At 37.5% G+C, this 27,168-nt stretch overlaps 1 protein-coding gene across 5 annotated transcripts in view; it reads left to right on the top strand.

Annotated features, from left to right (window-relative positions):
- BCAT1 (branched chain amino-acid transaminase 1, cytosolic) overlaps positions 1–25,701 on the top strand; it is a 164,276-nt gene extending 138,575 nt beyond the window's left edge. For all 5 annotated transcript variants that reach the window (XM_011994787.1, XM_011994786.1, XM_011994783.1 and 2 more), the window contains 4 exons: positions 1,633–1,718; positions 5,329–5,469; positions 8,093–8,167; positions 19,055–25,701. In XM_011994787.1, the coding sequence (XP_011850177.1) occupies positions 1,633–1,718; positions 5,329–5,469; positions 8,093–8,167; positions 19,055–19,096 (344 nt within the window). In that variant the 3' untranslated portion in view covers positions 19,097–25,701. The remainder of the gene's footprint in view (positions 1–1,632; positions 1,719–5,328; positions 5,470–8,092; positions 8,168–19,054) is intronic.
- The last annotated feature ends 1,467 nt before the right edge of the window (positions 25,702–27,168 follow it).

Raw genomic sequence — 27,168 nt, 5'->3', positions numbered from 1 at the left:
CATACATTTATGTATCTAGTTGGCTAGCTATTGCAAAACACATGTTTATTTTGAGATCATCAACACTTCTAAACACGACAAAGAGTAGCCCTAAGAACATTGCCAAGAACAAATTTTCTCCTTTCCAGAAAGCAATTTTCAGCAGATGATTTTCAGAAACAAAATTCAAAAAAGCCATACTGCTGTATCCTAGCGAAGATAACTTATTCATTTATTTTTTACTCAAAAACATTTATTATATACACTCTGGGCTAGGCACAATGCCCGATTTTGAGGATAGAAGGATGAAGATAGAGTTTGGTATTCCAGATAGAGCTTGACTGTTGGGCTTGTCTGATGTAACCCCAGTGGAGTAGGCAAGCCCAGAACCACCGTGTACTGAGGGAGAGGGTGCTGGCCTCAGTGTCAGCACTCACTAGATTCAGACTCCTGGGTGTCAGAGGTGGGGAGGAAAGGGAGATGCTGAGTGCCAGAGGGTACTGTAAGGAGAGCTTGTGCGGCTGATGGATCACACATGATGCCTGTGGACAACTGTCCTCCTAGACCTCACAGTAGTTAGGGATGTCTGCAGTCATCTCACAGTAGAGCAGTAGCTCAGCTTTGGAGTTTTGTTTCTTGAGTGTCTTCTTTTTTAGCCATATACATGCTTGAGCTCACTCTGATGAGCACATTACATTTGAATCTCAGAGGGCGAAGGCAGCATCTTCATACTTGTTGCTGGTGCTCCACCAGGTTTGAAAAATCACTAAAGATAGACTCTCAGGCTGGGCACGGTGGCTCACGCTTGTAATCCCAGCACTTTGGGAAGCCGAGGTGGGCAGATCATCTGAGGTCAGGAGTTCGAGACCAGTAGAGACGGTGAAACCCCGTCTCTACTAAAAATACAAAAATTAGCTGGGCGTGGTGGCACACACCTGTAATCGCATCTACTCAGGAGGCTGAGGCAGGAGAATCACTTGAACCTGGGAGGCAGAGGTTGCATTGAGCTGAGATGGCGCCACTGCACTCCAGCCTGGGTAACAAGAGCAAAACTCCACCTTTAAAAAAAAAAAATTAGACTCTCCAAGGGCAGTGTGGAAGCAGAGACAAGCCTGAGTAGGCACGCACACTTCTTGGTGATAGCCTCCTCCGTAGCATTCTTGGAAGGTTTAGTAATGACCAGTTTTTCTGAGTAAGATCTTATCTACATTATTCTAGTTACTAACCACCTTTCATCTGCTAAGGTAAATTTTCACTTCAGAATGTTCCTCTTAAGACCATGCAATAACTCTTACTGTTTGTTGGTGGAAAGCCATCTCATTATTTTACTGGTTAAGGATAAACTGAAGATGATTAGATTTCCTTCCTTCCTTCCGTCCATCCGTCAGTCCGTCCGTCCGTCCGTCCTTCCTTCTTTCCTTCCTTCCTTCCTTCCTTCCTTCCTTCCTTCCTTCCTTCCTTCCTTCCTTCCTTCTTTTTTAAATAAGGGTCTACCTGAAGTGTGAACTGATTTGGGAAATTTGACCATGCAGAACAGTAACATTTTCTTGGTGTTTGTTACTACCAAATTGTGATTTTTTTTTAATGGCTATTGATAATAAAGCATACCTAATGTAGTAAAAGTTTGAAAATATCCCAATTTCTGATTGACAGAAGAAGAACTGGCAACTCCTCCGCTAGATGGCATCATTCTTCCAGGAGTGACAAGACAGTGCATTCTGGACCTGGCACATCAGTGGGTGGGTGCCTTTGATATGAACAACTTTTGTAAGCCTGAAATAAAAAATAATCAAAATAAGCCCAGCCAAGTGTTGAAATAATATCCTGTGGTTCCAACCAATGTTATCTAATCTTTAAATTCTAACATGAATGAAAAGTATTCTTCTAGAAGGGCTTTCTTGGCAAGACTATTAAAATAAGTATTCTTGTTAGTGAGGGCAGAGAGAAACCAGTGTAGCAAGATGTCATAGTGGCGAAGTATTCTAGTAGTAGTCTCAATCTACCAGGTATCTCCTACCAGCTTTTATCTGCTTCATACTTGCCTCCATCCAGCCAGTCCTTCTTAAGTCTGTGTTGCTTCCAAATGGAAATGAAAGTTTTCCTTTCCTTTATTTATACCAGTATAACCATGCTTGTCATAGAAATGAAATAATTTCACTGACATATAAATGTTTACTAACATAACATTATTGGTTTGGCTGCCTTCTTTTTCTCTCTGTCCTACCCCCATCCTCCAAATTTCATATACATACCTATTTTAAAATCAGAACATGCAAGCAAATGTAAAGCTGTTTTCAGTAGACTTTCAAATTCGTGTGACACAGGCAAGCATATTAAACAATTTGGTGGACTGGGTGCAGTGGTTCATACATATAGTTCTAGCACTTTGGGAGGCCAAGGCAAGAGGATCACTTGAGCCCAGGAATTTGAGACCAGCCTGGACAACATAGTGAGACCCCGAATCTACAAAAAAATTAAAAAAATTAGCTGAACATGGTGGAACATGCCTGTCATCCCAGCTACTTAGAGGGGCTGAGGTGGGAGGATGGCGTAAGATCAGGAGGTCAAGGTCGCAGTGAGCTATGATCAAGCTACTGCACTACAGCCTGAATGCCAGGGTGAGACCATGTCTCTAAAAACAAATAAATAAATAAAATAAAATTTAAAAAGATTTGGTTTTGGAAATGACATAACGTATTCAAGACAAATTATTGAATGAATTGGGTGTCTGGTAAAGGTTCTTGGATGGAACTTTTGACCCAGGTGTTAAAATGGTCTCCAAAGAACATGAAAAGACTTTGAGCTTACTGTGGTCAAAGAGTACTAGTAGTAATAGGACAAATGTTTAGAAACACACACGTTATCTAGGATCATACTAGCATGGTTTCTCTGGAAAAGACTTTGAAAATAGATGAAATGTGCTATAAATAATTCTACAAAACCCTGAAGTAGACAAGACCCAACTGCTACATGCTGGCTGGCACATTGGGCATGGCATTTACAAACTGTTGGTATAATTTCAAACAGCTTGCCCTGTCCTAAATATGTTTGCAATTGGAAAGATATTTTTGAAGCTCAGTAATTTTTGTTTTATTAAAGAAAAATAACAACCAAGTACAGAAGGTTTGATGACAAGTTGCAAGTGGAAATACTTTCCCACACTAAAGATTTGCTAGCATGAAAAATAGGTTATTATGGAGGAAATTTTTTCTTGACTTCATAGCTGTAATTTATTTTAAAAAGCTATTTTAAAACATGAGACGTGAAATGCCAAGAGGCATGTAGGGGTCACCACTGCTTACTAGATAGGGGAAATTGTCCAAAGATAAGTAAGGGTGAGCAGAGTAAAAATAATTCTGCTTATTTACAAAAGAGTTTTCTTTTCTTTTCTTTTTCAGGGCACAGAACTCAGCTTGTTTTCGATTAATCTGGCTGATTTTCTGCAGTTTATTTACCTTTGAACAACATAATTGCAATTGTAGACTGAGAGAAATTGAAACTTTCAAAGAGCCATATTTCTATTGCAGACATATTTTTCTGCCCTTCCAAATCTACTTACAGCATGATGAGTTCTTCTTTTAAATATTCAAATATTTTGAATATTTTCAAAATATTTTGAATATTTCCAAGAGCTTTGATTTCCATTTTTATCTCTTGTGGGTTTATAAATTAAAAGAAATACTCATCTTATTTTTTTAAACCTCTCTATTTTTTGTTGCCCTTTATTCAAATAACTTGTTGACAAACTGTGAAATTGAACCACTGAGGTAAAAGAATGAGAATTAAACAGACAGTTTAAACAGATAGCTTAAAAGAATCAAGATTTTTCTTTTTCCCATTTCCTATCCTTGAGCAAAGAATATATTCAGACACTTTGGCAGAAGTCAATGAGGTTATACCACTAATTCCATGATGAAAATCAACCGAATGTGATACTGAAAGAGAATTGTCACTGTAAAGTCAACTATTAGTCATATTAGAAAAAAAATACACACAATACAATTTCTCAAGTAAATGTATATTTCCCAAATATACATTCGATGTTTAAAAATAATGAGTATTTCAGATATTTGAACTCAGTCTGTTCTTTATTCCGTAAAAGATATAGGTAAGCCGTGCACAGTGGCTCACAACTATAATCTCAGCACTTTGGGAGGCTGAGGTGGGAAGATCGCATGAGCCCAGCCTGGGCAACATAGGGAGACCCCCATCTCTACAAAATAAAATATAAAAAATAAAAGCTAGTTGGGCATGGCAGCACACACCTGTGGTCCCAGTTACTCAGGAGACTGAGACAGGAGGATCACTTGGGCCTGGGAGGTCGAGGCTGCAGTAAGCCAAGATTATGCCACTGCATTCCAGCCTGGGTGACAGGGCAAGACCCCGTCTCAAAAAAAAAAAAAAAGACAAAGGTAGAAAGAGTACCATGTTTGGAGCCAATCAGGTCAGACCTGGGTTCAAATTGAGTTTCTGTCATTTACTTCCTTTGTGGCCCTGGAGATGCCCTTCAATCTCCTTGAACCTTAGTTTCTTCATCTGTAAAATGGGGATGGTAGTACTTAAAAATTATAGAACTTGGCATAATACCGGGTGCTTGATAAATGGTAGCTATAATTATTAATATTACATAATACATTATTCTCCTTTATGGTAAAGTAGGGTTTAAGACACTGATTTTGTTTTGTGTTTTTGAGACAGAGTCTCGCTCTGTCACCCAGGCTAGAGTGCAGTGGCGTGATCTTGGTTCACTGCAACCTCTGCCTCCTGGGTTCAAGTGATTCTCCTGCCTTAGCCTCCTGAGTAGCTGGGATTACAGGTACCTGCCACCACGCCTGGCTAATTTTTGTATTTTTAGTAGAGACAGGGTTTCACCAGGTTGGCCAGGCTGATCTCAAACTCCTGACCTCAAGTAATCCACTTGCCTCAGCCTCCCAAACTGCAGAGATTACAGGCGTGAGCCACCGCGCCCAGCCTAAGACACTGTTAGCATGGAGCATGCATCAAGCAGCTCTTGGGATGCATCAATTTTGTAAGACTTTATACAAGTTAAAAAATAAGAAGGCAAAAAAGGAGGCATATGTTAAAGTATACACTATGTGTCTTGTGATGATAATTTTATATTTTATATTCTGATAATCTCGTATATAAATCTGTGACCTTGAAGTAGGTTCCTTAACACCTCAGTGTGTTCACTGATAAGATGGTGTGCCCCTTCCAGCTTTCCCTTGAAGGATGGTTATGACCTTGTCTAAGTGCAATCAGAATGTTAAACAGAACCATAAGTATTGGCAATTGTTTTGCATGCCTTTTCCTTTAAAATATACTTGTTATTTTTTATATTCCGTGCAGGGTGAATTTAAGGTGTCGGAGAGATACCTCACCATGGATGACTTGACAACCGCCCTGGAGGGGAACAGAGTGAGGGAGATGTTTGGCTCTGGTACAGCCTGTGTTGTTTGCCCAGTTTCTGACATACTGTACAAAGGCGAGGTATGACAAGTATTTCCTCACTTCCTATCATTTCCAGTCACATTAAATTACATTTAATTTAAGTGCATGAATAAAATTGCATTTGGACCCAGACGCAAGGTGCAAAAGTTTTGTCATTGTTGTTTTTTTTATTGTAAAGAGATGGAGTCTCGCTATGTTGCCCAGGCTGGAGTGCAGTGGCTATTCACTGGTGTGATCATAGCTCACTGCAGCCTCAAACTCCTGGGCTCAAGCAATCCTTCTGCTTCAGCCTCTTGTTGCTGGGATTACAGGAGTGCACCACTGCACTCTGCTGGGTTTTTTGTTGTTGTCATTTAACTTGGCATTACAAAAAAAGTAACTGGGACAATTTATCCAGATAAAACTGTATTAGCATGTATCTACTATGTTTCCAGTGATTTCATGTAAGCTCAAACATGGTGGGAAGTTAGTTTTGTCCTTGGACACGTGTAAGATCTGTCTTACCTAAATATTGGGATTGGAGCTATGCCGATAAGTCTTCTACTCTTCTCTTTTTCTTCCTACCAGTGCACTAAGGAAGGCTCTATAGATAGTTACAATTCAGTTTCTGGTTAACAAAAGTACTTCCAAACTACTGGATTAGAAATGGTAAATAATTATGGAAAGCGCATTTGAATGGTCAATTCCTTGATTTTTTATTATTAATGCTGTTATTAATACTAAGTAGACCACTTTACAAGAATTATTTATTGGCAAACCTGGTGCATTTACTAAAATCTTACAAAAGGAATTTGAGGATTTGGTAGGAAGAAATATTCTCCTCTTAGTAAATTAGTCTGATTTTATATGAGCCATACTTTTGTTTTCTTGTCAAATTGTTTTGCTTTCCACTTTATAACAAAGCTGCAATACTTACGATTAACATTGGCATCTAACTTTGTAACTTAAAAGCTTGTAAGTATTATTCTTATAATGTGAACTGGCTTAAGTTATTCGTATTACAGTGGATCCTTGAACAGCCCAGGGGTTAGGAGTGTCAACCCTCATACAGTTGAAAAATCCACATATAACTTTTTGGTTTTTTTTGAGACAGGGTCTTTCTCTGTCACCCATGCTGGAGTGCAAGGGCACAATCTCGGCTCACTGCAACCTCTGCCTCCCAAGCTCAAGCAATCCTACCACCTCAGCCTCCCAAGTAGTTGGGACCACAGGTGTGCACCACCACATCTGGCTAATTTTAGTATTTTTTGTAGAGACGGGGTTTCAAGATGTTGCACAGGCTGGTCTCCAACTCTTGAGTTCAAGTGATCCACCTGCCTTGGCCTCCCAAAGTACTGGCATTACAGGCGTGAGTCACCATGCCCTGCCCACATACAACTTTTGACTCCCCAAAAACTTAACTACTAGTAGCCTACTGTTGACCAGAAGCCTCATCAATAACAAAAACAGTCGATTGGCACATATTTGATGTATTATATATGTTATATATGTATTCTTACAATAAAGTTAGTTAAGAAAATCATGGGGAAGGGAAAATATATTTACTATTCATTATGTGGAAGTGGATCATCATAAAGATCTTCATCCTCATTGTCAGTAGGCTGAGGAGGAGGAGGAGGAGGAGGAGGAGGGATTGGTCTTGCTGTTTTAGGAGTGGCAGAGGCAGAAGAAAGTCCATGTGTAAGTGAACTTGTGTAGTTCAAACCCATGTTGTTCAAGTGTCAACTGTAAATGCAAATTCTACTGGTTTTCAGATTTTACTTTACAGTTATTTTCCCTCAACTAATTGGAGTTTTGCTGAACTCCTCTGACTTTAATGGTGGCTGTTTCTTTTGTTGAGGTTTTAGAACTTGCTTTTAAGGGATTGCTCTTGACATAATTGCATCTACAGATTGACTATTTCATGAGAGAAGAATTATTCTGTTTTATGTCAATACTTACATTGATAATAATGCTACTGTTTAATATCTTGCTATGGTAGCATCAAGGTAATGTGATCAATCCACTGAAGTTGTCATTAGGCCAGATTTTTTTTTTTAAGTTTAATTATTATTTCACTTCTAGAAATAAGAAGTTTATAAAGTTTAGCATAATTTTAATGGTCCTGACTTAGGAAGCATTTACAGCCAAAAAGTATATCTAATTATCCTGTTATACTAAAGGGTATAACATGAAAAGTGTTTGAGAGCACAGACTATCTCCTAAAATCAAACTATCAAAACCTGCAAGCCAGCAAGGCATGAGTAGGCATGACTCAGATACAAATTAGAAGCATGAAATCTCTTTCAGTCACACATTTATTCATGCTATCCAATATTGTGGAGGTAGTGGCCCCTGGAAGTTTAGCTTGGGCCAGAGATAGGTATAGAAGCCCCTTTTATGAAGTCATAGACTCGCTTTAATTTATGCTCCCAGAATGACTTGCATTAAATTGTGGCAAATTATCTTTGAGTTCTCATTCCTGCCAGAGAGTTAATATCTAGAAGACAATCATTCATCCTCACAGATTCTTAGAATCTTGGAAGAGGTAGGGTTCTTTAAGTTTAGCCACTATTTTAGGTACAGAATTTAGCAGAATTTAGCAGAATTGCTTCAGTGTCTTATCTGTTATCACCATATACACGAATACCCTCAAATTATCTCGTTTCCCTTTCTTTTGTAGACAATACACATTCCGACTATGGACAACGGTGCTAAGCTGGCAAGCCGCATCTTGAGCAAATTAACTGATATCCAGGTAAAGGTTTCTTTTCTTTTCTTTTTTCTTTTGTTTTATTTTATTTTCTTTCTTTTCCTCTCTTCTCTTTTCTTGTCACCTTATTTCTGTCAGAGCTTACAACTAAATTGTATTTCAATGAAGAGGAGTAAATATTACAATTCGAGATCAGTAAGTTAAATTTAAGGAAGATATTCCCAACACAATATGTGGGCATGAGCAAAGCAGAAGTGGGAAAGAAGATGTATCTTTTAAAAAAAGAAAGAAAATACTGTTCAGGACTCCACATTACTCAACATTAAAAAATAGATGTAAATTTTGGTAACATTTAAAAATCTCATTAAGAAGTATAACATAACTTTTGTTAAAAAAAAAAAAAAAAGGAAGAAAAAATTTGAAAGTAGAAGAAATTTCAGGAAGAAAATTACAGTGCATGTGATTCCAACACTGAGATATAATCACTGTTAATTTTTGATGTATTTTTATTTTTGAGATGGAGTCTCACTCTTGTTGCCCAGGCTGGAGTACTAGTGGCACGATCTTGGCTCACTGCAACCTCTGCCTCCCGGGTTCAAGCAATTCTCCTGCCTCAGCCTCCCGAGTAGCTGGGATTATAGGTGTGCACCACCACACCCAGCTAATTTTTGTGTTTTTAGTAGAGAAGGGATTTCATCACGCTGGCCAGGCAGGTCTCGAACTCCTGACCTAAGGTAATCCACCTGCCTTGGCCTCCTAAAGTGTTGGGATTACAGGCGTGAGCCACTGTGCCCTGCCAATTTTTGATGTCTTAACCTTCAATATTTTGTAAGCATTTATATACTTTATTTATTTATTTATTTTTGAGACAAAGTCTCGCTGTGTCATCCAGGCTGGAGTGCAGTGGCGTGATCTCAGCTCACTGCAACCTCCGCCTCCCGGATTCAAGCAATTTTTCTGCCTCAGCCTCCTGAGTAGCTGGGATTACAGGTCTCAGTGCCACCATTCCCGGCAAATTTTTGTATTTTTAATAGAGATGAGGTTTTGCGTTATTGGCCAGACTGGTCTTGAACTCTTGACCTCAGGTGATCCACCCGCCTCGGCTTCCCAAAGTGCTGGGATTACAGCCATGAGCCACCGTGCCCAGCCAGTATACTTTTAGATAGTTATTTTTTCCTAACAAAATGAGATCATATTGTACATAATTTACATGTTTTTTCACTTAATAAATGCTTTGCTTTTTTATATCAATAAGTAGTTTTCTCCAACACAATTTATAAAGTTTAATTGAATTCCATTATATAGATATACCATAATGTTTTTAAAAAATTATTATTGAACATTTACATTGTTGGCAATGTTTATTTTTCACTATTATGAACAGTACATCCTCGATTATTTCCTAAGGATAAATCTCTGGGATCAAAGGGTATACATGTCTATTTTTTCATACTGCTAACTTTGTTTTGCCTATTTTTTGTCTGAGCAACAACCTACAGTAATGTCTCATCAGGCAGTTAAGCAGGCATGCTAAATACCAGATAACACTGGGCTACTTGGAAAAGAGATTATTCTGTAATTTGCAAGCATTTCACCAGTTAGAGGATTTTGTTGAACCCAGTTACTATCCTTGTCAATTAATAAAAATATCTAAGAGGGCCTGAGACTTACATTGAAAAGTAAAAGAAAGTTTGGTCATTTGAGTGATGTCAGATGGCATTGAGTCATGAAACTAAGTGAAACTTAAAGGTGGTTGAGAATGCAACAGACCTCCAGAGAGCAACAGAGGTCCTTGGGTAGTGATAAAAATGGCATTTCTGGCTGGGCGCAGTGGCTCACACCTATAATCCCAACACTTTGGGAGGCCGAGGTTGGAGGATCACTTGAGGCCAGGTGTTCAAGACTGGCCTAGGCAACATAGTAAGAAACTTCCCCTAAAAAAATGGAAATAAAATAAAAATAAAAATGTAAAAGAGCGCTTAAAAGGCAGTTTTAAAAGAGACTTACTCAGCAAGTTTTCCATCAAGTTTACAGTATTAAAAAGAAAGAATGATTGTGTGTTTTTGTTTCTGTTTGTTTTGTTTTTTTTTTTTGAGACAGAATCTTACACAATCTCAGCTCACTGCAGCCCCTCCCTCCTAGGTTCAGGTGATTCTCATGCCTCAGCCTCCCATGTAGCTGGGATTACAGGTGTGCACCACCATGCCTGGCTAAATTTTGTATTTTTAGTAGAGTCGAGGTTTTGCCATGTTGGCCAGGCTGGTCTCAAACCCCTAGCCTCAAGTGATTTGCCCACCTTGGCCTCCCAAAGTGCTGAGATTATAGGCATGAGCCACTGCACCTGGCCTTGATTGTGGTTTTTTAATCAATGAGCTGCCATACTTCTGCTCTCCAGCAAAGGTTTTCTGTGAGGATTTTCTGTCAGCTAAGTAAAGGAATATCTTAATATTGGAAGAAATAAAATTTAGTCAGAGTTGTTTTCTACCTTTGTACGCAGCAACAATGAAAAGTAATCTGAAGAGTAGCTAATAAAAATTTCTGCTTGGATGGCTTAGGCATTTTAATTTTTGTAAGGTTGCCTGAGTAAATCTGAAAATAATAAATTATTACAGTTTTGCTCAAATAAAGAACATAAATAGAACAAAAAATACATAATTGGCTAGATTACATGAAAGCCCTTTTCCAAAATAGGAGTTTAGAGGCCAGGGCAAATAGGCAGGAAAAATAAATAAAGGGCATCCAAATTAGAAAAGAAGAAGTTAAATTAGCCTTCTTAGCAGATGACATTATCTTACACCTAGAAAAACCTAGACTCCCCCAAAAAACTTGGAGAACTGATAAGTGAATTCAGTAAAGTTGCAGGATATAAAATCAACATGCAAAAATCAGTAGAATTTATGTAGGCTAACAGTGAACAATCTGAAAAAGAAATCAAGAAAGCAATCCCATTTATAATAGCTACAAAAGGTATGAAATACCTAGGAATCAATCTAACCAAAGACATGAGAGATCTATACAAGGAAAACTGTAAAACTGTGATTTAAAAAATTGAAGAAAACCCACAAAAGTGGGAAGATATTCCATGTTCATGGATTGGAAGAATTAATTTTGTTAAAATGACAATACCACCGAAAGCAATTTACAGATCCCTATTAAAATACTGATGACTTTCTTCACAGAAATAGAAAAAACAGTCCTAAAATGTATATGGAACTACAAAAGACCCCAAATAGCCAAAGCAATTTCAGCAAAAAGAACAAAGTTAGAATCACCACACTACCTTACTTCAAAATTTATTATAAAACTATAATAACCAAAACAGCCTAGTCCTGATATAAAAACAGACACAGTAGACCAATGGGACAGAATAGAGAACCCAGATACCTAAGTCCACATATTTTCCACATATTTACAACCAACTCATCTTTGACAAAGGTGCCAAGAACTATAATGGGGAAGACAGTCTTTTCAATAAATGGTGCTGGGAAAATTGGATAATTATATGCAGAAAAATGAAACTAGATTCCCTTCTCTTGCCATACGCAGAAATGAAAGTATATTAATGACTTGAATCTTAGACCTGAAACTGTGAAATTACTTGAAGAAAACGTTGAGGAAATGCTTCAGGACATTGGTCTGAGCAAAGATCTCATTCTGTCACTCAGGCTGGAGTGTAGTGGCATGAACCTGGCTCACTGTGGCCTTGACTTCCCAGGATTAAGCAATTCTCCCACCTTGGCTTCCCATGCTAGAACCGCAGGTGCATGCCACCACATTCCACTAATTTTTAAATTTTTGTAGAGATGGAGTCTCACCATCTTGCCCAGACTGATCTCGAACTCCTGAACTCAAGGGATCCTCCCGTCTCAGCCTCCCAAAGTGCTGAGATTACTAGCATGAGCCACTGTCCCTGACCAGGAAAGATTTCTTATGTAAGACCTGGAAAAGCATAGTCTATCAAAGCAAATATAGGCAATTGGGATTATATCAAGCTGAAAAGCCTCTACACAGCAAAGAAAACAATCCACAAAGGGAATAGACTACCCAAAGAATGGGTGAAAATATTTGCAACCTATCTATCTGACAAGCAATTAATAACCAGAATCTATAAGGACCTCAAACAACTGTCTAGGAAAAATTTAGTGATGTGGTTTTAAAATGGGCATGAGACCTGAACAGACAACTCAATAGAAAAAAAAAATTGATTTAAAATGGATAAAAGATCTGAATGGACGTTTCTCAAAAGAAGACATACAAATGGCCAGGAGGTACATGAAAAAATGTGCAACATCACTAATCATCAGAGAAATGCAAAGCAAAACCACAATGTAAAACCCACTTGCCCCAGTTAAAATGGCTTGTATTAAAAAAAAAAAAACAGGCAATAACAGATGCTGAGAGGATGTGGAGAAAGGAAACCGTCATATATTGTTGGTTGACATGTAAATAGTACAGCCACTATGGAGAACAGTATGGAGGGTCCTCAAAAACTAAAAGTAGAACTAGAACTTCCATGTGATCCAGCAATTCTACCACTTGGTATATATCCAAAAGAAAAAAAAATCAGTATATCAAAGAGATATCTGCACTCCGGTGTCTATTGCGATAGTATTCACAATAGCCAAGATAAGGAATTAACCTAAATGTCTATCAACAGATGAGTGGATAAAGAGAATGTGGCATATATATACACAATGGAGTACTATTCAGCCATGAAAAAGAATGAAATCCTGTCATTTGCAGCAACATATATGGAACTGGAGGTCATTTTGTTAAGTGAAATAAACCAGGGACCGAAAGACAAATATTATAGGTTCTCATGCAGGTGCTAAAAAAGTGGATCCCATGAAGACAGAGTAGATTAGAGGTTACCGGAGGCCGAGAAAGGGAATGGGAAGGAGAAGATAAAGGAAAAAAAAAAACCAAGAATATAAATGTATTTATTACCACTATTAAACTGAACACTTAAAAATTGTACAGATGGTAAATTATATATGTGTATTTTATCTTACTTAAAATTTTTAAAATTAGGAGTTTAGAAATTTTTAAGAGAAGTGTGCCCATAGTGATAAGAAAGAAAGACCCTTTTGGAAAGTTTTCTTGAACAAATTGTACAGTATTTTCTTGAACAAATTGTACATTCTGTAGCAGGTAATACACCAAATAAGATTTCAGGGTTACCTCTTGGAGATTGTATGAAACAAGGAAATTTAGGTGGGCGTGATGGCTCATTCCTGTAATCCCAAAACTTTGGGAGGCTGATGCAGGAACATTACTTGAGGCTAGTACTTCAAGACCAGCCTAGGCAACATAGTAAGACCCAGTCTCCACAAAACAACCAAAAAAATTAGCAAGTATGGTGGCACACACCTATAGTTCCAGCTACTTGGGAGGCTGGGGCAGGAGGAACACTTGAGGCCAGGAATATTAGGCTGCAGTGAGCTATGATTGTGCCACAGCACTCCACTCCAGCCTTCACTGTAGAAAGAGACCCTGTCTTGAAAGGAAGGAGGGAGGGAGGGAGGGAAGGAAAGAAGGAAGAAAGAAGGAAGTAAGGAAAGAAGGAAGGAGGGAAGGAAGGAAGGGAATGTAAACTTATTTGATTTGGCTTAAAGGATTAATAGAAAAGGAAAACATAGTCTCTGGGCTGAGAAAAATTGAACTCTATTGAGTTACAATTGGAATAAAGATCTAAGTGGAGGTATTTGGAAGACATAATCATGAAGCTGTCACTGAGGAAGGGAACTCTAGGAGGCAAAAGCAGAAATGCAACTCATCAAAATTGAAATGATGACAAAATATATGCATTCAAACCTGAAAGTGACTGAAAGAGAAGCCCAAACACACCATTTTGGGGTAAGATGGGAAACCATTACCAAAGTTCTCAGAAAAAACATTTTTAAAAGTAAGATTATAGAAGCCAAAAAGATGTGTATTAGTCTGTTCTCACACTGCTCTAACGAACTACCTGAAACTGGGTAGTTTGTAAAGAAAAGAGGTTTTATTGACTCTTAGTTCTGCAGGCCATACAGGAGACATGGCCAAGGAAGCCTCAGGAAACTTACAGTCATGGCAGAAGGCAAAGGGGAAGCCAGTACGTATTACATGGTGGGAACAGGAGGAGGAGAGTGAGGGTGGGAGGTGCCACTCACTTTTTAAAACAAGCAGATCTCCTTAGAACTCACTCACTATCATGAGAACAACAAGGGGAGGTCTGCTCCCATGATCCAATTACCTCACACCAGGCCCTTCCTCCAACATGGGGGATTACAATTCCAAATGAGATTTGGGTGGGGACACAAATTCAAACCATATCAGAATGTTAGTGACTAAAGTAAATGTTCTTGATTAACTCTTTAATGTATATATTGAGTGCAAGCCATATGCAAATTTGAGGTTGTCAGCCAAGCTGCTGGATTGTCTGTTTCTCCAAGAAAAATAAATTTCAGTAATTATTAAGGAAGCAGCATAGAATTGCATCATGTTTTACATTTCATTACTTTTACCATTACATGGGAGCATGGATGTTTTCTACAAAGTGCTCTGATAAATTGAAGAAGAGGCCAACAACAGCCACCAAAAAAACCTTCAAGATTCTTGCCAGTATGGCCCAGGGGAAAAATTTCCCTCATAACCACAGATTTGACTTTTCAACTTCTGTACTTCTGCATATGAGTAATAATCTCTGAGGTTAAGTATTCATCCCATTTAGCTAATTGTCCACATAGCTCCCTGGGTCTTAGATTGCTCTATAAATACCTCCTAAGAGAAGAATTTTTCAAATGAAAGTTTCATTTTTCCTTTTTCTTCTTTTAAAGCAACAAAGAAAAACACGTCTGTGTTTATATTTAACCAAACTTAAAACTTGGAGAGCATTGGCCATGTTGTCGACATGTTTCTTTTCTCTACTGTTAAACTCCTTACTATTTCAGTTACTCACCGTCATACTCACCTTTGCCTCCGCCACTTGGGGTCCTCTGTTCTGCACTTGTGTTCTGTTCTCTGATGCCCCCAGGTTTTGCTGTACCTTCTAGAAATTGCTCACCTGGATAAGGCCTTGGCTGTCCTTTATGACTCATCTCCTTCAGGAAGCTTTTCAATTTCTCTTGAAGAATATTCCCTTCACTCAGTCCAAATACACATTCACTCACTTGAATACTGCTTCTTCCTCCAGTTTCCCAGTGCCAGGGATGATCCCCTAAGGCCTTTAAATTACATTATAATTAGTCACGCACTTGTCTCTGCTCTAGGACTGTTTGAATTGTTCATTCTCTTTTTATACCTCCAGTGTTCAGCACAGAGCCTAGGGTATAATACATGTGCAGTAATGTTTCTTGAAGGAGTGAATGGGCAAGTGAAACACCAAACAAATACTAAAGAGCAAAACATGGATTACTCTTGTATATTAACACATTAATGGGAGGAAGAGATGGGAGGAAGGTCTTGAATAATGTCAAATTATTTCTTAAGAGATCTTGATTTATATTTTTTTTCAAAATGAAATACGTGTTGTAACTGCTGTCAACAAATAATCAAATTAAAGCTAGAGCCTGGGTGTTAAGTATCAGGGGGAGCATGTGTGAATAACCAGCATTGCTGCTGTTGAAGCTCCGTAAAGTAGGAAGCAGTGACTGCAAAGATCCAGAGATGGACATCTGAAGCATAGGAAAGGGGCAGCTTGAATGAGATAGGAGCAGGATCTGTATTGATTGCAGGTCACCAGATAGAATTTTTAAAATCTACGTTCTCACTGGTGGCTACAGTTTTCGAAGCACAAATGACTATTAGTGGTTATTGTGTTTTTCTTGTTTTCAATAGAGCAGTTCTATGACTTAGTTACATAAGAAGTTAAAGGCTCCACCCCTTTTCCTACTGATGTCCTAAGCTGTCCTCCATGTGCATACAAACTTTGTTTCCAGATTGCCCTGGTGTGACTCAGTGCCTGGACCAGCTTCCCAGCCTCTTCTGTTTTCAGCACATCCTCCTCCACATGTTACAGGCTTACAAAGCTTTGCACAGCCTTTCAATGGGGTTTAGAGCAAGAATGCAGATTGCTACCTGGTAGGCAGCACTGACTATATTTTCATTGGCGCTGCATAGAGTGACTGCATGACATGCAGGTTGTGCTTTTGTTCTGCCAGGAATTTTCAGTTGAATGTAAAAGGCATTTAGCAAAGGCCGTATGAAATTATCTGCCATATGTAACTGGAATGTGAGGTAATGAACTTGTCGTTAGTCGTGTTTTAGTTTAGTGTTCTAGCTGGAATTTGCAAAAGATTAAAATTCTGCACATTTCATTGAGTCTTCCACATGGGCTCAAAATACCATCCCACAGGCTCGACCTGACTTGCCACGTTGCTTTGACACCATCTTTGATTCCAGTGAACAAAACTAAGTAAGTGTGACTTACAGCCGCCCTACCAAACATTGAAGGTGTGAGCCTGTGCTGCTGTTTCGTAATGACAATGGCAAGAGTATAATGACATCCTAGTCCATGAAGACATGTTTTCTCTTTTCCCTCCCTCTGTGTACACTTACGCAGTGTATAATATAATATAATTTATATTTCTGCTTAAATCTGCCATCTCTACTTAGAATTATTTTCCCTTGAAAAATTAAATTGCATTATCCATCAGCCAAACGGAAAATTTGATTACTAAATACCTAGTTCTAGACATTATGAATTACCTGTAATATCACATTTCTTGGGTACTTCTCAGAATGCTATGATTTTACATAAAAGCATAAATTACAGAATGAGAGCAGTAAAGTTTAGTGCCTATTTTGCAGGTTCGTAGAGTGATATGTGGCCTATGACTGTCATTGTAATCAAAATTGATTTTTGATCATTTGTAAAACTAAAACAACTAATTGAAAGCAAATTTACTTTAACTGATGAAATTCAAGATGAAGTGACAGTGGTCATGAATCTCAGTTCTGTAGATCTGCTAAAATGCCAATACACTGACACTCAATTGTTATTAATGGCAAAAGTGTTTAATATATTAATGGGAATCCAAATAAGGAAAATAAAACACATATTTTGACCTTACTTTAAGTCATGTTGACATTGTACATAAATCAGGTAGAATTTGAAGATGTTTCATCCAGCACTCATTATGAAGCAACAGAGTCAATAGTGGGCAGTTACAGTCTGTAGGCAACGCTTTCTGGTGTGGATTATGCCAAAAACTTACAGTCATTTGACTTCCTTTATTGCCCTTTTTATGTAAACTACCAGGTGGTAGGTAGACCCATTCTTGGCTGTCAGTATTTTTACCACTTGGATAGATTCTGCTGTCTGAGAGATCTTGAAGAGAAATGCAGCACATGTACAGTGTGATATAGGAGAAAGAACATCAGACAGAGGCAGAGAACTGGGCTTGTCAAAATTAAGGGTGACCTAGAGCCTTAGTGTCCTTATATGTAAGATGAGAAGCTTGGATTAAAGTTCATTGCTCTTTACACTTGATTTTTATGCAGCAGAACTTTCTTCAAAAGAGATCATTCCTGGAATCCCAATATACAAAATGGATAAAAGTAGGATTGTTCTGAAGTAAAGAAGTAAAATCCAGAGCCCCACTTATTTGAGTCATCTCCTACCTTTTAGATGGTCATTGTTTCTAGTTCAGAAATTCTGATGTTTTATATTAATTTAAACTAAAGTTAAATTAGGACTAGAGGAGCCATTTCTTGTGAAAACAGACATAGTCTGAGTGATTTAGGCAAACCCGTAGTGACAGATTTAGTGGCCTGCTACACTGGGTTGGAAAGATCTGTTCCAAGTCAGTCTCAATACACAAGTCTCGGTGAACAGGTGGAGAGCAGTCTTGGTGGTGGTCAAGAACATGGAATTTGCTGTGAGAGAGACCTTGGTTAGGGTCTGGGCTCTTCCATTTGTTAACTGCAAACTTGAGCAAGTTATTCAATCTCCCTAATACTCAGTTTTGTCATCCATAAAATGGATTGATAATGGTACCTTCTGTGTACAGTTACTATGAGTATTAAAAGAGGTAATAAGCCTGTAAAACTCCTGGCATGATGACATTGGCCTACAATAATTGCTCATAGAGTGAGAACTTACTATAAACACAGGCATTTTTGTTGAATGACTGATTGATTGAATGAATGAATGTAGAACTAGCTTTCTATTTGTGATGTATGGAATATCTGTGTTTCATTTAATTTCATTTCAAATATTAAAATTCAGGCTTGCTTTTAAACCAAAGTACTTGCTGATGCAAAGAATCTAATTCTGACTGTGATACAGTTTCATCACTTTTGAAGGAATAAGAAAAATGCTAACATAGCATGAACAACTTCGATTGAGAGAACAGAGTCTCTGTTAAAATCCATGGGACTTATCAACTTCATATTTTTGTTTATGAACATGAAACGCTCCCTAGTGTACATCAGAATCATTTGATGCTTGCTGAATCGCAGGTTGCTGGAACCCGTCCCCGGAGTTTCTGATTCAGTCTGAGATGAAGTCTGGGAATTTGCATTTTTAACTTGTTGTCAGGTGATACTGATGCTAGTGGTCTGGGAATACACTTTGAGGATCGCTTTTTCAAAGTCACAGTCATTAAACAAGCTAACTCAATGAGAAATGATAATGAAAATGCATGTACCTAAATAGATAAAGGACCGATCGATACCAGCTATGAGTTTGCGTTCAGCAATAATTGTAAAATTTATAATTCTTTTCAGGTATTTGGTTTTTTAAAAACTCCCTGTGTATGCTTTTATCTTATTTGTTATATGGTTTCTCTCTTTTCCTCTCTTTCTCTCTAATCCAGTTTTTAATGTGAAAATGTTGTTCAAAGCAGAAGCAAACCTTTTGTGTAACCTTGGTGGTATTAAATTTGTTTGTAAGCTATTTCTGCCCTGTTAGCTTTTGTACTGAAACATGTTTTCTTGCTTTTCTTGCAGTATGGAAGAGAAGAGAGCGACTGGACAATTGTGCTATCCTGAGTGGAAAATAGAAGATACCAACTGTATGCTACCGGGACAGACTGTTGTATTTGAATTGTGATAGATTTCTTTGGCTACCTGTTAGTACTTGCGCATAATGTAGTTTGTAGTGTCAGTGTGTTACAAGAGTGATTGTTTCTTCATGCCAGAGAATATGAATTGCAATCATCAAATGGTGTTTCGTAACTTGGTAGTAGTAGCTTACCTTACCTAGAAAAATATTAATGTAAGCCATATAACATGGGATTTTCCTCAATGATTTAGTGCCTCCCTTTGTACTTCACTCAGATACTAAAATAGTAGTTTATTCTTCAATGTAAGTTACATTCTGCTCCTCAACCAAATGCAATTTGTGTGTGTGTGTTTGAAGGCTAAGTTGAGAACATTTCATAGGTTACATTTCCTGCAGCCTATCTTTATCCACAGAAAGTGTTTTCTTTTTTTTCAATCGAGACTTTTAAAACTGGATTTCCTCCCATCACAGTTTTTTGCAGGCCCTCCAAGTCCGTCTTAAGGTAAATATCTCTCTTCTTCCTGACGTCACAGCCTGAGCATACTCATGCGTTAGGAAGACCTGAGTGCATTTCCCACCATTGTCCTTTCCACATTATATTGTAGCTTGCTGTCTGTCAGGCGACTACAAGACTGAGGGTCTTGTGCCTTATAGATCTTTGTATCCCCAGTGGCTGACACATAGTAGGTACTCAGTAAATGGTTTTATAATGAATTAATGAACATTTTGCTTCTATAGAAGTGTACCTTCTTTGTTTCTATATTATGAAACTTCTTTATTAGAATTTGTGATTGATTCTGACACTGTATAGATTTACCTTATATTGTCTTTATTTTCCATGAGCTACTAAGTCATTAGAGATACTCTGAAGCATAGTCAGTTTAGGAAATAATTTCATATTGACTGTATTGGAATTGTCTTGGAATTAAAGATATATCCCTAGAGCAGGGGACCCCAACCCCCAGGCCACAGGCCACACAGCAGGAGGAAGTGAGTGGTGGGACAACGAGAAGCTTCATCTGTATTTACAGCTACTTCCCATCACTCACATTACCACCTGAGCTCCCCCTCTTGTCAGGTCAGTGGCAGCATTAGATTCTCATAGGAGCGCAAATCCTATTGTGAACTGTGCATGCAAGGGATCTAGGCTGTGTGCTCCTTATGAGAATCTAATGCCTGATGATCTGAGGTGGAACAGTTTCATCCTGAAACCACCCTCCACCCTGCAGTCTGGAAAAATTGTCTCCCACAAAACTGGTCCCTGGTGCCAAAAAGGTTGGGGACCACTGCTGTAGAGAGAGGTCATGATATCATACCAACCACATGGAAATGACAAATGTTTTGTGTTAAGTGTTAATTACAGAAATAATTTTTTTTTTTTGGTAGAAAACAAAGAGGCATACTCTGATTTTTATACTGTTGTTGCAGGTGCTCTTTTCTTTGAATGGAGATTTGATGAGCAAGTGGTTAGGATACAGGGAGAGCTACTATGGGTGATATTTTCCGTGTTTAGGAGCTGTGAGTTAAAATTGTATCCTTTCTGGTTTATCTAGGGAAAGTCAAATCTTGACAGAAAACATTTTTCCTTGGAAGGTCAACTCTCAGACATTGTATTTTGGTTTCCCTCAGTCCTCATAACTTTCTTCTTGCTGAACATATTTTATTCTCTTTTCAGAGAAGGAAAAAAAAAAGGATTCTAAAAGTTTGATGCATTGGAAAAATTTCCTTGAGGCAGTTAGCAACGCACAGCAAATGGGCTTTGATTCTTTTCCAAAACTTTTAGCCATAGGGTCTTTTGTACACAGGAATAGTAAAATGAAAATCGAGAAATATAAGATGAAAAGGAATGGTAAAAATATCTTTTAGGGGGCTTTTAATTGGTGATCTGAAATCTTGGGAGAGGCTGTTCTTTTCAGATCTGAGGTGCTCTTGGCTCGCCTGCACACTGTGTACCCCAAGCAGCATTCTAAGGGTGTGCTTTCACTTTGGCTAACTCCTTTGACCTCATTCTTAATATAGTAGTCTAGGAAAAAGTTGCAGGTAATTTAAAATGTCTAGTGGTACACAGTAACTAAATTTCTATTCCTATGAGAAATGAGAATTATTTATTTGCCATGAATACATTTTATACTTTGCATCTCCACTTTTATTGTGGCGAGACATGCCCATTGTGAAAGTTAGAGAACATTATGTGTGTATCATTTCTTTCGTAAAACCTTAAGAGCATTTTTAAGCCCTTTTCATCAGACCCAGTGAAAACTAAGGATAGAATGTTTTTAAAACCTGGAGGTCTCCTGATACAGAGAACATGATCCACCATTGTCATTTAAGGAATAAGACAGGAAATTGACCTTGACGCTGTCTTGTTAAATAGATTTAACAGGAACATCTGCACATCTTTTTTCCTTGTGCACTATTTGTTTAATTGCAGTGGATTAATACAGCAAGAGTGCCACATTATAACTAGGCAATTATCCATTCTTCAAGACTTAGTTATTGTCACACTAATTGGTCATTTAAGGCATAAGATAGTCTAGCACTGGGAACATGTGAAGCTAATCTGCTCAAAAAGATCAACAAATTAATATTGTTGCTGATATTTGCATAATTGGCTGCAATTATTTAATGTTTAATTGGGTTGATCAAATGAGATTCAGCAATTTACATGTGCATTAATATAAACAGAACTGGTGGCACTTAAAATGATAATGATTAACTTATATTGCAATGTTCTCTTCCTTTCTTCACTTTTTTCAGTTTTTACATTTCAGACCGAATTTGTCAGCTGTTTTGAAAATACATTGGTAGAAACCAAGATTTTAAAGTGAAGTATCAAGACAAAGGCAAAACCTGAGCAGTTCCTAAAAAGATTTGCTGTTAGAAATTTTCTTTGTGGCGGTCATTTATTAAGGATTCAACTCGTGATACACCAACAGAAGAGTTGGCTTCAGAGACGTGTTCCCTGCTCTCTAGTACAGGAATGAATACATTTATAACACCTGCTTTAGACTTTGTTTTCAAAAGCACAAAGGAAAAGTAAAAAGGAAAGAGAAGCAAGTGACTGAGAAGTCTTGTTAGGGAATCAGGTTTTTTTTCTACCTGGTAAACATCCTCTATTCTTTTCTCAAAAGATTGCTGTAAGAAAAAAAAAAGAGGCAGAGCCAGGCAGCAGCAAGAAAGCAGAGCGTAACATCAGCTAGATGGTGACATGCAATGTGAGCTCTCTTGAAGACATGGGAAACCTACATTATACACCTTGGGTTAAAATTCTTCACCATACTAGTTTTGTTGCTTCATAAAATTGTACCTAAGCAAGTGATCTTGCTTGCCTCAAATCCAAGCAGTCTTGAACACCTGAAGGCGATTAATGAGTATATCTTAGTCAAAAGAATTGTTGGAGCTTTTTATTAAAGCTGCAGTTTCAGTTCTGCTTTTGGGGAATTGTGCTATGCAAGCAGCTGCCAAAATAAGCTCATTTATTTTTTCCAGTCCCACTCACTCAGTGCTCAGTCACTATATTCTGTTTCCTTTTTTTTTTTCAACTTGCATATTTGGTTTCCCCTTATGATTGGGAAAGATGAATTTTCAGCAGAAAACAGTATTTGTTCACTTTCAAAGAGTGATAGTTTCTAAAACATTTAGAGCAATAAGTATTCATCAGAGGTACCAAATGAGGCAGAAGACTTAAGGGTTAGAGAAACCCCTTATTTCATGTCTTGATTCTAAAATGATCAAAGGACTTTTCCTTGTAATGTGGATTTCTTCTTATGTGGATATGTAAAAACTTCAGTTATAAGTAGTAATGCTAGCAGGTAATTTTAGTGGACATTTTATAACAACTGTCACTTTGTTTTGCCACATGTAGTTTGTTCAGCTGTTTTCCAGATATTTCCCCCCAAAAGGAGGCAAAGGGTACCAGCTTTTCAATGAGCATTACCTATTACTTGGCAAAGATGATGAAGACTCTATTAATAGTTAATTTGATAAATGTTGACATAACCAACAATAGAGATTAGGAAGTTAGTTTTAGGAAATCAATGGCATATAGACATTACCCTCATGGAGTTTGTATTCTACTACTTGAACTGACTGTAGCTATAAAAGCAATAGTTAGATAGCTGAATAGTTAGATCATAAGCAAGGAAGGCCAGAGTACATCTCTTATCAAGAAATCAATGAATAGTTGATCTCATTTTTAAAGCAACGTTATCCTTCTTTAATTCCTTCCTTTCTTCTAGTGCAAAACTACTTAATAAGGTTGGTGTTTAGGTTAGTGTTCACACCACGCTCATCTGGTGTGAATTACCTCCTCCCTCTTTACTGTTTACTACCAACCTAGTACATGTGTTGACTGCATTCTTTTCAAACAATGTTGAGTTGTCATGGTGCATCTAATAAATTAACACCACGGATTACTGCATCCTTGCTGATCTTCTTAAATGCAAAGCCAGATTATATGGACATAAACAAAGAAAATGATCCTAGAGTGAATTTTTCTAGAAAATATCTATTATGAACCATGCTGTTTAAAGTGTTAGCTTGAAGGTGATGGATCCAGCTATTCAGAAAGTAACTTTCATATAACCATTATTTTGCACAGTATGAGGTCTTAAATGTATTGAAAGAGATAAATTTTTATCATTACCAAAACCCCTTTTAAAGATTCAAAGGTGGAAGAAAGTGATTTATTTTTCCTCTTAAGCATACATATATAAAAGACTTCTCAGATGTTTAATTTGGGGAGGTTGATAATGAAACATATCAACAGAGTATAGTAGTTATAGCAGTGTTTGTGGATAAATAATTCCCTGGGGTCAGACATATATAAACATATTTGCTTTAGTAAATGATAAAGGCATGAAATCAGTCTAAAAAATTGAAGTGGAGGGTGATGGGGGAGAAAAAGAACAGAATTTGAAGCACCCTTTCAAATCTGCTGGATACAAGTATTGAAGTTTTAAGTCATCTTATTTTGTCTGAAAGTGTGTTTTTCATTCTACAATAGACCCAATCAACAAGACCTATAACTTGAGTTGCATGATGTTCAGTTTATGTAATCTACTGTTGGGATGGTAAGAATTGATGCAGGCTGTGGTGTAGGAATGAATTAAAGTATAGTTTCACTGGCTTTTCTCTACATATCGACCATCACAATGGCTAGGTTTCCTGTTGCTCACTATTGGATTATGGAGAAAATTTTAATGAAAGGTGATATCAGAGGAAGAATAAGTGGAGGTAGAGAAGAAAGGAATGATGGGGGGGGGGGAAACAAAACATATTTCTGTGTTATCCAAAGGAGCTTTTTCCTTATTCTGTCAAGCACTGAGATCTTCAGCTTTCAGTGTAGTTGCTAAAAACAAATTATGCTGCTAGGTAGTGATTAAATATAGCGAACACTTCATCAGATATTAGAATTAGGTCACACCATTGAGGTTATAATCTGAGGGTTGTGTTACATAGAAACCACTTTAGATTATTATCAATTTGGACTAGACTTTATTTTATAATTGCATAGTCAGTAATATCTATTGTGTCATTTTTTCAACCATTTTATTCTAAGATCTGTGAAGCTTCTTGAGGCCAAATAGAAGAATAAGTTTAGACGAGAAGTAGATTGTAACTTTTTTCCCTTGGAGATACCATTTACCACTATCTCCCTATCCTCATAGGTGGAAGGTTTACTGAATTGGAAATTGGTTGAATATTAGTTTTTAACTAAAATGTGCAATAACACATTGCATTTTCCTCAAACTAGTTTCGTATGATCATTAAAGTCATTCTCAGGGTTAAGAAAGGAATGTAAATATCTGCCTCAATTTGTCCTTCACCGGTAAGTTTTTAAAGGGTGCAGATTTTGAGTCAGGTCTTAAAACTAAGCTCACAAATCTGGATGCATTTCTAAATTCTGCAAATGTTTCCTGGGGTGACAACAACAATGAATAATCCCACAATATACCTCAGTACCTAATACATGGAACTGGGGCTCAACCCACTGTTTTTAAGAATTTGCACTTAACTTGTGGCTGAGGAAAAATAAGTAGTCTGAGGAAGCAGTTTTTAAATTCAAGCTTATAGTTAGAAACAGAATATCAACTTAATTGTGAAACTGTTAGAACCTGTTCTCTTGCATCTGAATCTGATTGCAATTGTTATTGTAATGATAAACCCCAGCCATTGCAAGTCTCAAATATCTTAGCTGTGTAGTGATTCTTGAAATTCTTTTTAAGAAAAATTGAGTAGAAGGAAATAAACACTGTGTAAATGAGGCTTGGCTTTTATGAAAGATCATTTACAGGCTATGTTAAAAGGATTTTAGCTCACTAAAAGTGTAATAATGGAAATGTGGAAAATATCGTAGGTAAAGGAAACTACCTCATTCTCTGAAGGTTTTGCCGAAGCACAATTAAACATTCAAGATGGCTTTGTTACACCAGAGCCATCTGGTGTGAAGAACTCTATATTTGTATGTTGAGAGGGCATGGAATAATTGTATTTTGTTGGCAATAGACACATTCTTTATTATTTGCAGGTTCCTCATCAAATCTGTAATTATGCACAGTTTCTGTTATCAATAAAACAAAAGAATCCTGTTTGTGTGGTTTCATGAAATCAGCATTGTTGAATGCATGAAGTAATAGTGCTTAATTAACATTTTTATGATGTCCCAAGGTTTCTGGTCAAGGGAAATAAATGTAGGATCGTATTTTTACACCAAAATGACACAGAGAGAATTGAGCACACCAGAAAGACCAGAAACCACACCACTGGATAGAGGTTAAATATGTTTCTTTTTCAAACATTTGGACAAGAAAAAAAAATGGGCATTTAAAAATTCTTTCCTCTGGTTATGGATTTATCTGTAGTCAAACTTAGCTTTGCTGTTTGAGATTTGCACAGAATGGGGGGAATAGATTACTTCTTCCCATTCGTTGTCATAATGGATCTACCTCACTGATAAACACCGTATATCTATATGTGGTTAACTAGCTTTAGAATAAAACAAACTTTAAAAAGTAAAAGGCCTAGAGATTTTCAATGATGTGTGCCTTTTAGCCAAACCAGGCCTTGCAGAAATTGTCCTCAAAAGCACCAAGGGAGAATAAAGCCAAGTGCAGAATTACCCAAGGGTCACACATTTTGTATTCATTTTATATAATTTGCCTGAATGATTTGAAGTGCAGCAAAACCTAAAGTTTTGCAAAGAGTTACTGTAAACTGAACTTAAAAATGTCAGAGTGCTCAGTGACCCTCTTCTCCAGACCCTGTCAACCTGTGAAAATATTGGCCTTCATTCAGATCGCTCAAGAAGTTACGTGCAGAGTTTGGAAGGTCTAGGCAAAGGTTATTAGTCAAGTGTTCTTACAGTGTCAACGCTCAACTCCCACAAGCGTGAGAAAGAGAGACCTGTCATTCCTGAGGGTGATGACATACATTTACTGGAGCTTATATAATTTATCAGATAAGACAGCAGTCTCCTTCAGGCTAGAAAGTGTGTTTTCTACGTTGATTTAGTACAAAACAAAAAGAAAAAGGGAGATATTTCAAATTTTCTAATTATTTTTCTGCTAAGCTGATTCAGTGTGATTTAAGCATATTTTTCAAGTCATGAATCTGATTCCACACACATGCCATATGTACCTTACATTGTGATAATTTATTTTTAAGTGAAATATGCTATTATAGTCTGACTTTATGTATAGTGGTGATCAACTTGCAGGATCGTATTTCTGTAACCAAACAGCCCACAGCTGAGATGTAGATGCTTCTTATGTCTGTAGAATAATCACTGAGCTTGTTCTCTAGCTATGACTGTATGCAACAGGGACAGTGTTGATCAAAACCCATGATCATGCTCTCCAAAAGTCTTTGTCAGTAAGCCACTAGGGATTCTGAAAAGTTCATGAGCTGAAACAAATAGAGTTGGAAGATTCATGTTGATTTTTTGTATCCCAAATGCAGCATACCAGTTTTTGAAGCTGAACTGATTACATTAAAAAGAGAGTAAGCTGCATTTGTTTTAAAGACAGTCACATGACCAAAAGGTGCTCAACATCATTGT

The sequence above is a fragment of the Mandrillus leucophaeus genome, unplaced genomic scaffold (assembly GCF_000951045.1).
Source record: "Mandrillus leucophaeus isolate KB7577 unplaced genomic scaffold, Mleu.le_1.0 Scaffold461, whole genome shotgun sequence".
Lineage (NCBI taxonomy): Eukaryota > Metazoa > Chordata > Mammalia > Primates > Cercopithecidae > Mandrillus > Mandrillus leucophaeus.
This window is presented reverse-complemented; position numbering and strand designations above follow the sequence as displayed.